Source organism: Oryx dammah, unplaced genomic scaffold, assembly GCF_014754425.2.
Source record: "Oryx dammah isolate SB20612 unplaced genomic scaffold, SCBI_Odam_1.1 HiC_scaffold_3, whole genome shotgun sequence".
Classification (NCBI taxonomy): domain Eukaryota; kingdom Metazoa; phylum Chordata; class Mammalia; order Artiodactyla; family Bovidae; genus Oryx; species Oryx dammah.
Window position 1 is genome coordinate 101,070,584 of NW_024070187.1, and position 16,254 is coordinate 101,086,837.

At 39.0% G+C, this 16,254-nt stretch overlaps 1 protein-coding gene across 1 annotated transcript in view; it reads right to left on the bottom strand.

Annotated features, from left to right (window-relative positions):
- Positions 1-1,820: 1,820 nt before the first annotated feature.
- The window catches only part of HSD17B11 (hydroxysteroid 17-beta dehydrogenase 11), a 39,199-nt gene continuing 24,765 nt past the window's right edge, over positions 1,821-16,254 (bottom strand). The window contains exons 6-7 of the mRNA XM_040237293.1: positions 5,774-5,890; positions 1,821-2,539 (exon numbers count right to left, since the gene is read on the bottom strand). Coding sequence (XP_040093227.1) covers positions 2,449-2,539; positions 5,774-5,890 — 208 coding nt within the window. The 3' untranslated portion in view covers positions 1,821-2,448. The remainder of the gene's footprint in view (positions 2,540-5,773; positions 5,891-16,254) is intronic.

The window sequence follows — 16,254 nt, forward strand, 5'->3', positions numbered from 1 at the left end:
TTTATGGGAAAGGTATGCAGAAAAAATCCTGGTTTTGATAAAGACAAAACAGATGCAATGTTTGGGCTGACTGTATGACTTTGCATCTTTCATTTCCCTCTATATACAAGTTAAGGTATAAAAGTCCCTTTTGAAAATAAAATAATGGGCCTTGCTCACCGAAGAAGCTTGGTCACCCCGTGTTTTTCTTTTTTTTTTCTTTTCTTCTCTCTTTTTTTCTCTCTCCTTCTTCCTCCCTCTCTTTTTCAGGCTGATCCCTTGGAACACAGAGGCTCTCTGCATTCACTTTCCTGCCTGAGCTTCTAAGACTTTATTAGCTTTCTGTGTAAACCAAGGAATATCAGCCTTTTTCTCTCCTCTATTTTCTTATCTACAACATTCTTTCCTTATCTCTCTCTCAATCATTTGCAGACGCCGTTTATCCTTCAGGTTCCCCTGGATCCTACAGGGGCTGGACCCTGGCAGAGTAGGTTCAGAGTTAGGGCTGCTGCTGTTTAGTAGCTTCAGTCATATCCGACTTTGCCATCCCATGGACTGTCGCCCATCAAACTCCTCTGTCTTTGGGATTTCTCAGGCAAAAATACTGGAGTGGGTTACTATTAGTTAGTGGAGAAGGAAATGTCAACCCACTCCAACTTTCCTTCTCCAGGGGATCTTCCTGACCCAGGGACTGAACCCGCATCTCTTACATCTCCTGCATTGGCAGGCAGGTTCTTTACCACTAAGCCACCAGAGTTAGGTTCTTTACATAAGCCATCAGAGTTAGGACTAACTTCTCTCAAATAACAGAGAAAAGTCTTCAGACTTAGAGTCACAGCAGTAATTGCCTGATGTTGGGGAATCGAAGCAAGCTTTTCAAATAAAAATGCGCAGGGAACAACATTCAGAATACCTGCTGCATTCCTTCACCTTCCAGCCTCTGAGGTTCTCCTGGGAACCTCCTCACTACTGCCTATGACACAGGATTGTTGGGGGATTAAATAGCAAAGTGTGCCTAGGATGTAGCTAACATTCAATAAAAGGGACTGATTACCATTCTGTCAGCATAATGTCCAAGAAGTACCCCACAAACGAGACAAGTAGTACTTATTTCTGATAATGGTCAATGCCAAAATTCATCCAAGGGTTAATTTCAGACAATTGTGTTAAAAGCCAAAGCATGTTTATTATGAAAGCGGAAACTTAGTACATTTTGGGCCTCAGTTCTTTTACTGAAACTTCAGTAAAGGCTTTCTCCTAGTCTGCTGAAAATTGCTGCTTGGCAACCTGGAACAAGTAATCAAGAGAATAAACAATCTATTTCAAAATGAGTTAGAAGACTCTCCACCTTCTAGTGTCTTTCTCTGTTAACATGATTGGATCTCATTAAATATATAAACTCTGCTGATTGATAGATATTGTAGTATAGCTGAAGTATGGAGAGGACCCTAAGTTACAATATTCAAATATAATGATGTTTTTGGAAAGCAGGCATTTTTAATTCAGGTATGTATTTATATCAGTTAAACACAGAATATAGTTTAACAGTAATTGTGTTTTGATTCTTTGTATCGAAGAAGTTAGTTGATGAGAAAGAGGGAGATATTTATTGTAGAAATGATACCTCAGTTGAAATTTCCTTATATGTAATAGAACCTATAGTATGTGTGTGTTAGTGGAGAAGGAAATGGCAACCCACTCCAACTTTCCTTAAACAAATTTCCAGATACTAAAAAGAGAAAAAATAAAAATAAAAAACGGTGATTACATAATCTATTTTCCTTTCATTCGAAGGTTAAGCTGTATTCTGCTCAAAATAAAAAGACAGAAACACCAAAAGCTGAGTTCAATTCATTTATTATTGCTGCCACTTAAGGGTACATTTTCCCAATTCTTTGTCTCAAATCCCAATGATGCCTTTATACTTGCAACACATATTTATCTCCATTTTCCCTGTGCTGAAATGTTTGACATGGGAATATGAGGTATTTCTCAGAAAACAGAGTAGTAAGGTGTAGGAGGAAATGTTTGGGCAGTATTTCTTACATCACACGAAATTCACTATGAAATGCCACTAGATACAGTCCTTCATTACATTTAGCAAGCTTGAAATTTCTGTTTCTTATGTAGAATAGAAAAAGGAATGTGAATTATATAAAAGTTGAATAAAAATAAAAATGTATCTTAAATATTCACATTACATACCTTGCAAAGCTTTCAGTGAGTCACAAAATCTTAGAAATTATTATAAAACTGTTTCTCTTTTTCTCCATTTCCCCACAAAATCAGTTCCTTATATATTTCTCTGTATTATATGAAATTAGGACCTGACAGAGCCTCAAAAGGTGATATTGAAGGAAAAAAAGTTAATTAGGAAAAGCAGATACTTTTAAAAACATTAAAATTCTGACTAAAATTAGATGAAATCAACCTAAACCTGGTAAATCAGTTTTTAAGAAACTTAAGCACTTATTTTCCTTTCACTTTATATCCAATAACTGCATCAAACCTAATATCAATCTTTCGTTTTAAAATTGCCTGGAAACGCTCAGGAAGGACCCTAAAAGAAAGATACATAAAAATAATTAGGAAATTAATATTAAGTGCATTTGTAAAATATCTTTAAGAATACTTAATTAAAAAAACAGAATACTTAATATTTATCATATTTCATGTCCATGTTAAATAAGATTAAGAACATTAACTCTGAGTCACTATTATGTGTTCTTTCCAAAGAAATCCAACTCCTTTTGAAAAGGAAAAGAGAAGAGGTTTAGGCTTCTTTATGGTAAGAGTGACTTGAAAGATTTAGCCTTCAAAATAAATATACTTGAATATTTTTAAAAATACCTAAAAGACAAGGTGTATAGAACTGAATAGTTCAGATGCTAAAGGCTCTTAAAAAAAGAAAACTGATATTGGAAAGGAAGTAAGAATGGGAACTAATTTTATATTTTGTAATTCAGAAACTATTAAAATGTTCCATTAAGATACCAAAGAAGCAGAATTGCTAAAAGAAAATGCAGGCAATGTACTTGGTTTTGAACATAGTACTGAACAAGTTATTTAACAGAAGAGCTTAAATTCCTTCCACGTAAATGAAGGAATTAGCACCTATGCCACAGCGTTCTTGTGAAGAATCGATGTGTTAACATAAAATGCTGGCTCATGTTGGTGTATGGCAGAAACCAATACAATACTGTCAAGCAATTATCCTTCAATTAAAAATAAATAAATTAAAAAATACATAAAATGCTTTAAACAGTGACGGACACAGAGTAGGTTTAATTTTTTTCTCCCTACCCTACACTTAAGACTACTGATGAACTTGTCACATTCCAATCAGTCTGAGAGAAACTGAACAGAATATGTAAGTCAGTGTAGCTATATACAGACATCTGCTTAGATGGAATTAAAATAAGGTTTGAAAATTGAGCACCAAACATTCACAGTCAGAGGAAAATCAGGGCAATATTAATAGTAGTGATAATTACAATGATAGTAGCATCAATATATAAAAATGTATTTTTATCATATACTAGATATTTTAAATGCATTATTCTGTTTATTCCTCACAGCTCGGCAAAGTCTTGTCTCCGTATGACAGATGAAGAAACTGAGCTTCAAAATAGTTAGATAACTCATCCATGTTCATGCAGCGAGCAAGTTATAAAAACACAGCTCATCTAACTCTAGAACACAAACTGTGAATCTCTGTGCTAATGGTCTAGGTAATCTTTATTTATTTAATCAACAAACAGACATTTTGGTGCCTTCTATGTGACAACCTGTCTAGCTAATTCTGGTGGCTCAGTGGTCAAAAATCTGTCTGCCAATGCAGGAGACACAAGAGACTCGAGATCGATCTCTGGGTTAGGAAGATCCTTGGAGTAGGAAACAGCAACCCACTCCAGTATTCTTGCCTGGGAAATTCCATGGACAGAGGAGCCTGGAGGGCTACAGTCCATGGGGTCTCAAAAGAGTCAGACATGACTTAGTGGTTAAACAACAACAACAAACGTGTCCATTAACTCTTCAAAGTGTGAGGGTACAGTGATGAAAACCAGGCAAATTCCTTCTCTCAGAGAGTTACATTCTAAAGGACTGATCACTGAGCACTTACATAATACAAGTGTAATGTGAAACACTTCACAGGTTTTAACTCATTTATTTACCAAGAAGACCCTGGAGCTTTACTACCTAAACTTTAAGGTAGTTTCAACCATAGTTCCTAGCAGAAGGGGCTTAAAAAGCTTGACGCAAGCCACTTGTGCTTTTGATCTCTTGGGTTTTTTTTTTTTTTTGACTCTATGTCAGTAACTCTCAGTGTATGATCTTTGAAACAAATGCCTGCAACAACTGCCTGTTGAAATAAGAGATTTCTGGATCCCAACTCAAACATCTTATCTTAAAATCTCTTAGAGGTAAGATCCAGGTATCTATTTTTTAAACTGACTTCCCAAGTGATCTATGTCATGGAAGCCTGACTCTAGGGACAAGCAGCAAGAGGCTTTTTTCACTCTCTGACCTAAGTCATCTCTTCTGTTTCCCCTTAAGCAGCCTCATCGGCACACAGCCTTCCCAGAAAAGTAACGGGGTAATGTGTTATGAGACATTCTTTAAACCAGCAATTTCCAATCTTGGCTGTACATTGGAATCGCTGGAAGGCTATATCTCTCAGAGACCAGGCCACACTACAGACCATTTAGATCAGAATCTTGGGAGAAGATGTCAGGTGTTGGCATTTTTTTAAAAAAAGTCCCAGGTGAATTCCAATGGCACCAAAGTTGAAAGCTACTGCTCCAAAGAAATGCTTCTCATATTTGAATATGCATACAGATCACCTATGGGTCTTGCTAAAATGCAAATTCTGATCTGGGGAATCAGAAGATTCTGTATTGCAAACAAACTTCCAGGTGATGTCTAGGCTGCTGGTCCATGGGCCAGATCTGAAGTAGCAAGTCTCAAGGGTCTCTAAAATTACAAAGGATAATTTAGCAATTCCTTCAGTATAAAAGATTATTTAGTGATATGCTTCAGTATAATTTTGCACAAAGTAAGAGCTCAGTGATTATGTGTTGTATATTTAAAATGAATGTTTAATTGACTATGATCTCCTCGAATATCAATGGCACATAATTCCATTATGTAATAATGCTTAAAAATTACCCTCCTTCCTATGCATTCATTTATGATAGGACTTCCAGAAATATACAAACTTCTTTCTTTAAAAAAATATTTTAAAAAAACTTATAGAAATTAGTTGCCTAATTGCTATTGCAATTAACTATTGCTATTCCAATCCTGAAAGTCAAAGTTGCTCAGTTGTGTCCGACTCTTTGTGACTCCATGCAGTCCGTGAAATTCTCCAGGCCAGAATACTGGAGTGGGTAGCCTTTCCCTTCTCCAGGGGATCTTCCCAACCCAGGGACTGAACTCAGGTCTCCAGCATTACAAGTGGATTCTTTACCAGCTGAGCCACAAGGGAAGCCTAAGAACACGGGAATGGGTAGCTTATCCCTTCTCAGTGGATCTTCCTGACCCAGGAATCGAACTGGGGTCTCCTGCATTGCAGGTGGATTCTTTACCAACTGAGCTATCAGGGAAGCCCATTCCAATCTTGCTTGAATGATTAACAACATGGTTTTAAAAATGGATGGCTTCCTTAAGCTTAACTATTATTTTTATTAACTTAATCCATGTAATTGTGCTTTATCAAATGCCTGGCTTTAAATCTGAGTGAAAACATGTAATAGAAAAATTTATCATGGGGACAAACATCACTGTCACTTACTTTTCCATAAATAATAAAAAGTTGAGAGAAGATGGAACAAAGATCATTTTCTGCTCAGTTAGGATCCCATCTATCAGCTTGTTTACCACTTCCTCAGGTTCCAGGGTGGGTCCCAAACTGAAACAGAAGTAGTCTTCAGAACCAAAACATTTCACTGAGGCTTCAGCTTTGGTTTAGTGCTAAACGAGTATGTTAAGTTACCATACAAACCATTATATAACTGATTTATAGTTAGCATCCAGCCCAACACAGGTGCTCAAAAATGGTATCTATTTTAGCAATAATAATAACAAAATAAAACCACTTATTTAGTGCTTATAAGGGAAGAGCGATTAGTCAAGATGGCAACGGTTAGTCTCTTTTGCCCCCCGCCGCCCCCATCCCTGTCCTCATGCTCATGCCCCATGTCCTGTAAACAATGACTCTGCATGGCTATGGAACAGCTGAGATTATTTATAGCACTGCACACACACATCATGATGTACTCACTTGGCCACATGCCACCGTTGTTCTGTATATCTATATAAGCACCACCTGAACAGCCCTTGCGGCTGCATCAGCCATCAGCGAATAAAGCATGTCTGTGGTTCCTAAGGCTCCTCTCATCTTCTTCCAGCTTCCTAACTCACACCTTGCCTACCCTGGGTTCAGCAAACAGCAAGACTGTGCTTATCATGTACTGCCTACTATGTTAAACATTCTACCCAGATCATCTCACTAAAGTTTTCCAACAACTCTACAAAGGGGAGATACTAGAGTCCTTATTTTGCAAATAAGAACTATAGGAATAACTAGGACTCAAATTAATTTAACTAGATTAGGACTGATAAATTTCATTTTTAAATCTCTAGAAGTCTTAGGAAAGAAGTCAGATTCCATAATATGTTGTGTTATTCTATTAAGACAGTTTAGTGAACCATTTCTGAAGAATCAGAAAAATTAAAACATAGGACTATGCCCAGCTCTAAGTCCTTGATCTCCATATGGAATCTTTACTAAGTCTTGTTTTAATTTTCAGCTTTGTTACTTAGCTCATGTTACATCTTTACTGTGTAATCATCCTGGCATATGTACTACTGAGTAGCATGTAGTCCCTAAAAAGTGACCTTTGTTATCTGGGTGTTGAAATAAGTGCACTTAAGCTGGAGTTGCACCAGAGTTGGTCCTGAGTTTTTTACATCTTATTAATGACTTAGAAAAAAAAAGATGCATAATCAAATTTACTCACTAAATTGGCAAATGTCATCAAACTGGGTGACTAACATTTTGGAGGGCAGATTTTAAATGTGTGTGACTGGTTAAAGTGAGTGAAGTCGCTCAGTCGTGTCTGACTCTTTGCGACCCCATGGGGTGTAGCCTACCAGGCTCCTCCGTCCGTGGGATTTTCCAGGCAAGAGTACTGGAGTGGGTTGCCGTTTCCTTCTCCAGGAGATCTTCCCAACCCAGGGATTGAACCCAGGTCTCCTGCATTGTGGGCAGACGCCTTACCATCTGAGCCACCGGGGAAAACTGGTTAAGTGGGACAAAATTAAACAAATTGAATGAGATTCTTTAGGAACAAACACAGAATAGTTCATTCAGAAAGAAGAAGATGCAGTAAAGTAAGACTGGGACAGCTGGAAAGTGTAGCATGTACTTAAAAGTGAACACGAGGGGACTTCCCTGACGGTCCAGTGGTTAAGAATCCATCTGCCACTGCAGAGGACATGAGTTCAGTCTCTGGTAGGGAAGTTAAGATTTCAAATGCCTCTAAGCAACCCAGCCAGCACACCACAATCAGACTGCTGAGCTATAGGGCCAGGGCTCTGCAACAAGAGAAGCCCTCACGCAGCAATAAAGACCCAGCACAGCCAAAAATAAATAAATAAATAGTGAGCATGATAATTGGATACATGAAGGAAAACAGAACTTAAATCACACGTGGTATAATCTCTCATTCTCAGCACTGTGTTGTTGTTTAGTCACTCAGTCGTGTCCAGACTCTTGTGACCCCATGGACTGTAGCCTGCCAGGCTCCTCTGTCCCTGGGATTTCCCAGGCAAGAATACTGGAGTGGGTTGCCATTTCCTTCTCTAGGGGACCTTCTCAACCCAGGAATGGAACTCGCGTCTCCTGCACTGGCAGGTGGATTCTTTACCACTGAGCTACCAGGAAGTTCATTCTCAGAATAGGTCATTTATTAGAATCCTGGGTTTACCCCAGGACCCTGGTGCAACAACATTACATATGAAATGCAGAGGAAATGTAATAATGAAAGTGATGGATTTTGGCCCAATAGAGGCACCAATGAAAACCAATGAGAACTTAAAGAAGACTAAGCAGTCCTTTAGCCTGTGGGATTAGCAGGTAAACAGTGCCAAGTAGGGTGATTCTAGAAACTGAAGGATGTTTATGCCTTGAAAAGTGTTCAGAGGGAAATTCAAGCATATTGCTACCAGGCTTCCATATCCCCAAGCTCCATCAAATCCCACAAACACCTGTGTAAACGGGACCACACACGTCTTCATTCACACTGTGGCCTTGCTAACCTACCAATCCAGTGATGTTGGACTGATTGAACTTCTTAGTTACTTGATCTCTTTACCTAAGGTCTTAGCCTCTGCCAGAAGAATTTTCCCTGAATTTAAAGATTGTCTAATAGCATGATATTAAAAAGACTGTAAGAAAAGCCTTCCAGAAAAAATTCAGTTTCTTGGCAAAATCAAACCTAAATCATTAAAATGTCAGTATACGGAAATACTTTTTCCTCGATAGTCTAATGTTAACAAGAGTTGCAAATCCTATTAAATAAATATAGATAATGGATTTTATTGAAACTATTCAATAACACTTCAGGCCTATCTGTTGGGATGGAGAAGACGAATGCTTGTGGGATCTTAAGAATACTTAGGGAGAAAGTATTTTCAGGTAGAACTACCTGAGTGGTTATCTAATTTCACCACTTAGGTAGCTGAGTACTCTGGGGGATGACATCTCTACTCTTCAAAATTTTTTGGTTTTGTACTTAATTGGAAAAAAGGAGATAATGCAGTGGTACCAACTGACTCTCCAAGGGACAGAGTTATCAGTTTTGTAGCATTTTCAGATTCTATGATATGAACACTCCCAACATAGCCAATTTCAAGATACCAGCATGGTGTCACCAAAGGAATATAAGTTGTCTTCTGCACTCCACGGGTAATATGACAGTTAAATGGAAAATGTACATATAAATACTTATAGAGTTATACTATAGAAATGTTACTTGTCACCTTCTTATATAACAACTTTTTTATGGTACTAGCCAATGAAAAACTAATTATTTTTCTGTGCGTGCTAAGTTGCTTCAGTCATGTCTGACTCTTTCCAACCTTATGGACTGTAGCCTGCCAGGTTCCTCTGGCCATGGGATTCTCCAGGCAAGAATACTAGAATGGGTTGCCATGCCCTCCTCCAGGGGTTCTTCCCGACCCAGGGATCGAACCCACCTCTCTTCTGTCTCCTGCATTGGCAGGTGGGTTCTTTACCACTAGTGCCACCTGGGAAGCCCAATCTTTTTGTGGAACCCACAAAAGCTAAATTTTTAGAGAAAATAAATTTTTTTATGTATATTACACATAGGAGAGTAGACATTTTAAAACAATGTATCAGAGCATCCAATTATTCTTGACAAATAAATCCAGATTATGTGGCATTGTTTATATCACTAATGGCAAAGAAAAACAAATTTAAGGCAAATGCATTTAATTTAAAAGTATTCATATACCTAATAATAATGCCCCAAAATATATGAAGCAAAAAGTGACATAATTGAAAAGAGATATGGACAGTTTAAAAATAAGAGCTGGAGACATTAATCTTACTTTCAACAATGGATTGAATAACTAGACAGAAGATCAGCAAGAAAGGACTTCCCTGGTGATCCAGTGGTTGGGACTCAAGTGCTTCCAACTGCCAGAGGCCTGGGTTCTATCCCTGGTCAAGGAACTATGATTTCACAAGCCATGAGGTACAGCCAAAAATTAAAAAAAAAAAAAAATCTCAAATCAATAACCTAACTTCCCAATTGAATCCAGAGAAAAGAACTGACTAAAGCAAGCAAAATAAAGGAAATAATAAAGATTAAAGCAGACATAAATGAGAGAACAGATAACAATAGAGTCAATAAAACTGAAAGCTGGCTCTTTGAAAAGATCAACAAGACTGACAAACTTTTTGCTAACCAAGAAAAAAAGAGATTAGAGAAACCATTGAAATCAAGAATAAATCTGAGTTCATTACTGAGTTCACTACTACTAATCTTACAGAAATAAAAGGGACTATGAAAATATGATGAATAATTATATGTCAAAGATTAGATAAGTTTGATTAAATGTACAAATTCCCAGGAACACACAAAGCACCAAAACTAACACAAGAAGGAATAGAAAACGTGAGTAGTGCATTAACAAAATATTTAACAAAAATAATCAAAAAACTCCCAGCAAAGACCAGCACTAGATGGCTTCATGATGAACTCCACTGGAGTTTAAAGAATTAACATCAGTCCTTCTCATTGTCTTTCCAAAGACAGAAGAGGAGAGAACTCTTCTCAATTCATTCTATGAGGCCACAATAACCCTATTACTAAAGCCAGAGAAAGATATCACTAGAAAACTACTAAGAGATGGGAATACCAGACCACCTGATCTGCCTCTTGAGAAATCTGTATGCAGGTCAGGAAGCAACAGTTAGAACTGGACATGGAACAGACTGGTTCCAAATAGGAAAAGGAGTATGTCAAGGCTGTATATTGTCACCCTGCTTATTTAACTTGTATGCAGAGTACATCACGAGAAACACTGGTCTGGATGAAGTACAAGCTGGAATCAAGATTGCTGGGAGGAATATCAATAACCTCAGATATGCAGATGACACCACCCTTATGGTAGAAAGTGAAGAAGAATTAAAGAGCCTCTTGATGAAAGTGAAAAGAGGAGAGTGAAAAAGTTGGCTTAAAGCTCAACATTCAGAAAACGAAGATCATGGCATCTGGTCCCATCACTTCATGGCAAATAGATGGGGAAACAGTGGAAACAGTGTCAGACTTTATATTTGGGGGCTCCAAAATCACTGTAGATGATGACTGCAGCCATGAAATTAAAAGACCCTTACTCCTTGGAAGGAAAGCTATGACCAATCTAGACAGCATATTAAAAAGCAGAGACATTACTTTGTCAGCAAAGGTCCATCTAGTCAAGGCTATGGTTGTTTCAGTAGTCGTGTATGAATGTGAGAGTTGGACTATAAAGAAAGCTGAGTGCCCAAGAATTGATGCTTTTGAAGTGTGGTGTTGGAGAAGACTCTTGAGAGTCCCTTGGACTGCAAGGGGGTCCAACCAGTCAATCCTAAAAGAAATCAGTCCCGAATATTCTTTGGAAGGACTGATGTTGAAGCTGAAACTCCAATACTTTGGCCACCTCATGCGAAGAGCTGACTCATTGGAAAAGACCCTGATGCTGGGAAAGATTGAAGGAGAAGGGGATGACAGAGGGTGAGATGGTTGGATGGCATCACCAACTCAATGGACATGAGTCTGAGTAAACTCCAGGAGTTGGTGATGGACAGGGAGGCCTGGAGTGCTGTGTTCCATGGGGTCGCAAAGAGTTGGATATGACTGAGCCACTGAACTGAACCGAACTGAATTGAAACTCAGTTTCTACATTAAACCCAACTTCACCTTTGGCATTCTAACATCAGCTTATCTTCAAGGGGATTTGTGTGGCAGGACAAGCCCCACACCCTTCCTTAGCCAGGTTATATTCTCAATCAGGCTAGAATCAGGTTGACTTCTACTTAAACTTCCCCTTCACCACCCACTAAGCCAAGTATCCCAATTATTTTTAGTTGTACTAGCAGAGTTTTGTCAGCAGAGGTCACCCTTGCCATCATGAATGTCAGCTTTCCTCAGGCTTATTCTGGGGGCAAGGGTAAAAAATTCAATTACAATGAAAATATATATACAATATCTGTTTTTAACTGCTGAAAGACAATCTAAGTGATAAGGTTGACTCAAATAGATTATTTTAGTGTCTAAATATTGGCAAACTTTATCTTGGGGATAAAACACTCTCTTCTACCTTTGAGAATACCTTTCAGTTTTAGTGAACTTTTAAAAATAATTTCCTATTGAGATATAATTTACCTATTATATAAGTTTGTGTACAACTGGTTGATTTGATATATTTATATATTGCCACATAACTGCACCTTAGCATTAGGTAAAACTTCTATCTCATTACATATTTATTTCTGTTTTGTGATGGGAACATTTAAAATCTAACTTCTAAGCAACTTTGAATTTTGTAAATACAGTACTGCTGCCCTTGGGCTTCATGGGAGGCTCAGTGATAAAGAATCCACCTGCCAAGCAAGAGATGAGCATTTGATCCCTGGGTCTGAGAGATCCCTTGGAGAAGGAAAAGGCAACCCACTCCAGTATTCTTGCCTGGAGAATCCCATAGACAAAGGAGCCTGGCGGGCTGCAGTCCATGGGGTCGCAAAGAGTTGGACACAAATTAGTGGCTAAACAACACTAATAATTTGTTGTCTATAATCATAATGCTGAGGGAACAAGCTGTTTACTTATTGCTTCTAGAATCTCATGTGTAGTAAATGCCAGTTATATGAAGTTTAGACATTTAATCTGTACAAAAAGAGATGTCTGTGCTTCCTTGGTGGCTCAGATGGTAAAGAATCTGCCTGCAATGCAGAAGACCTGGGTTCAATCCCTGTGTCAGAAAGATCCCCTGGAGAAGGAAATGGCAACCCACTCCGGTATTCTTGCCTGGAGAATCCCATGGACAAAGACTGTAGCCCTGACGGGCTACAGTCCATGGGATCACAAAGTCAGACACGACTGAGTTACTATCACTTTCATTTTCAAAGGGATGTCCAAAAGAATGTTCTTCAAAATGTTAAAAATAGTCTCCACTGGATAGAGGGTTTAAATGAAATGAAAAAAAATTTATTTGTATTTTTCTGTATGCTGGAATTTTTTTTAAGTAATCATCATGTTTACAAAAATATTAAAGCTATTCTCAAAGATAGGAAACATTAAAAATTAACCTCAGTGCCAATCCTTTGTAATTTTATTTTCTAACCAAGAAAAGATTCTGATCTGGTACTTATTTTGAAAAGATTCTGATCTGTTACTAATTTTGGGTGGCACTGGAGCAGCCGAAAGGAGATACCCCACATCCAAGGTCAGTAGTGGCAGCCATGAGGAGATACCCTAAGTCCAAGGTAAGGAGCAGCAGCTGCACTTTGCTGGAGCTGCCGTAAAGAGATACCCCAAGTCCAAGGTAAGAGAAACCCAAGTAAGACAGTAGGCGCTGAGAGAGAGCAGGAAGACTGAAACCACAATCACAGAAAACTAACCAACCTAATCAGATTGACCATAGGGCCACCCAAGACAGGCGGGTCATGGTGGAGAGTTCTGACACAATGTGGTCCACTGGAGAAGGGAATGGCAAACCACTTCAGTGTTCTTGCCTTGAGAACCCCATGAACAGTATGAAAAGGCAAAAAGATGGGACATTGAAAGATGAACTCCCCAGGTCAGTAGGTGTCCAGTATACTAGTGGAGATCAGTGGAGAAATAACTCCAGAAAGAATGAAGAGACAGAACCAAAGCAAAAACAACACCCAGTTATAGATGTGACTGGTGATAGAAGCAAGGTCTAATGCTATAAAGAGTAATATTGCATAGGAACCTGGAATGATAGGTCCATGAATCAAGGCAAATTGGAAGTAGCCAAACAGGAGATGGCAAGAGGGAACATCAACATTTAAGGAATCAGTGAACTGAAATGGACTGGAATGGGTAAATTTAACTCAGATGACCATCATATCTACTACTGTGGGCAAGAGTCCCTTGGAAGAAATGGAGTAGCCATCACGGTCAACATAAGAGTCCGAAATGCAGTACTTGGATGCAATCTCAAAAATGACAGAATGATCTCTGTTCGTTTCCAAGGCAAACCATTCAATATCATGGTAATCCAAGTCTACGCCCCAACCAGTAACGCTGAAGAAGCTGAAGTTGAACAGTTCTCTGAAGACCTACAAGACCTTTTAGAAAGTGAAGTTGCTCTGTTGTGTCCGACTCTTTGCGACCCCATGGACTGGAGCCTACCAGGCTCGTCCGTCCATGGAATTGTCCAGGCAAGAACACTGGAGTGGGTTGCCATTTCCTTCTCCAGGGGATCTTCCTGACGCAGGGATCGAACCCAGGTCTCCCGCATTGCAGGCAGACGCTTTACAGTTTGACCCACCAGGGATGCCTTCAAGACTTTTTAGAACTAACACCCAAAAAAGATGTCCTTTTCATTACAGGGGACTAGAATGAAAAAGTAGGAAGTCAAGAAACACCTGGGGAAAAGAAAAAGAAAAAAGAAACACCTGGAGTAACAGGCAAATTTGGCCTTGGAGTACAGAATGAAGCAGAGCAAAGGCTAACAGAGTTTTGCCAAGAGAACACACTGGTCATAGCAAACACCCTCTTCCAACAACACAAGAGAAGACTCTACACACAGATGTCACCAGATGGCCAACACTGAAATCAGATTGATTATATTCTTTGTAGCCAAAGATGGAGAAGCTCTATACAGTCAGCAAAAACAAGACCAGGAGCTGACTGTGGCTCAGATCATGAACTCCTTATTGCCAAATTCAGACTTAAATAGAAGAAAGTAGGGAAAACCACTAAACCATTCATGTATGACCTAAATCAAATCCTTACAATTATACAGTGGAAGTGAGAAATAGGTTTAAGGGACTAGATCTGATAGAGTGAGTGGTGAACTATGGATGGAGGTTCGTGACACTGTAGAGGAGACAGGGATCAAGACCATCCCCAAGAAAAAGAAATGGAAAAAAGCAAAATGGCTGTCTGAGGAGGCCTTACAAATAGCTGTGAAAAGAAGAGAAGCAAAAAGCAAAGGAGAAAAGAAAAAATATACCCATTTGAATGCATAGTTCCAAAGAATAGCAAGGAGAGATAAGAAAGCCTTCCTCAGTGATCAGTGCAAAGAAATAGAGGAAAACAATAGAATGGGAAAGACTAGACATCTCTTCAAGAAACTTAGATACCAAGGGAACATTTCATGCAAAGATGGGCTCAATAAAGGACAGAAATGGTATGGACCTGACAGAAGCAGAGGATATTAAGAAGAGGTGGCAAGAATACACAGAAGAACTGTACAAAAAATATCTTCATGACCCAGATAATCACAATGGTGTGATCACTCACCTAGAGCCAGACATCCTGGAATGTGAAGTCAAGTGGGCCTTAGGAAGCATCACTATGAACAAAGCTAGCGGAGGTGATGGAATTCCAGTTGAGCTATGTCAAATCCTAAAAGATGATGCTGTGAAAGTGCTGCACTCAATATGTCACCAAATTTGGAAAAGGCAGCAGTGGCCACAGGACTGGAAAAGGTCAATTTTCATTCCAATCCCACAGAAAGGCAATGCCAAAGAATGCTCAAACTACCGCACAATTGCACTCATCTCACACGCTAGTAAAGTAATGCTCAAAATTCTCCAAGCCAGGCTTCAGCAAAATGTGAACTGTGAACTTCCAGATGTTCAAGCTGGTTTCAGAAAAGGCAGAGGAACCAGAGATCAAATTGCCAACATCTGCTGGATCATGGAAAAAGCAAGAGAGTTCCAGAAAAACATCTATTTCTGCTTTCTTGACTATGCCAAAACCTTTGACTGTGTCGATTACAGTAAACTGTGGAAAACTCTGAAAGAGATGGGAATACCAGACCACCTGATCTGCCTCTTGAGAAATCTGTATGTAGGTCAGGAAGCAACAGTTAGAACTGGACATGGAACAACAGACTGGTTCCAAATAGGAAAAGGAGTATGTCAAGGCTGTATATTGTCACCCTGCTTATTTAACTTGTATGCAGAGTACATCATGAGAAATGCTGGACTGGAAGAAACACAAGCTGGAATCAAGATTGCCGGGAGAAATATCAATAATCTCAGATATGCAGATAACACCACCCTTATGGCAGAAAGTGAAGAAGAACTAAAGAGCCTTGAAAGAGGAGAGTGAAAAAGTTGGCTTAAAGCTCAACATTCAGAAAACGAAGATCATGGCATCTGGTCCCATCACTTCATGGCAAATAGATGGAGAAACAGCGGAAACAGTGGCAGACTTTATTTTGGGGGGCTCAAAAAACACTGCAGATGGTGACTGCAGCCATGAAATTAAAAGACGCTTACTCCTTGGAAGAAAAGTTATGACCAACTTAGACAGCGTATTAAAAAGCAGAGACATTATATTGTCAACAGAGGTCCATCTAGTCAAGGCTATGATTTTTCCTGTAGTCATGTATGATGTGAGAGTTGGACTATAAAGAAAGCTGAGCACAGAAGAATTGATGCTTTTGAACCGTGGTGTTGGAGAAGACACTTGAGCCTCCCTGGACTGCAAGGAGATCCAACCA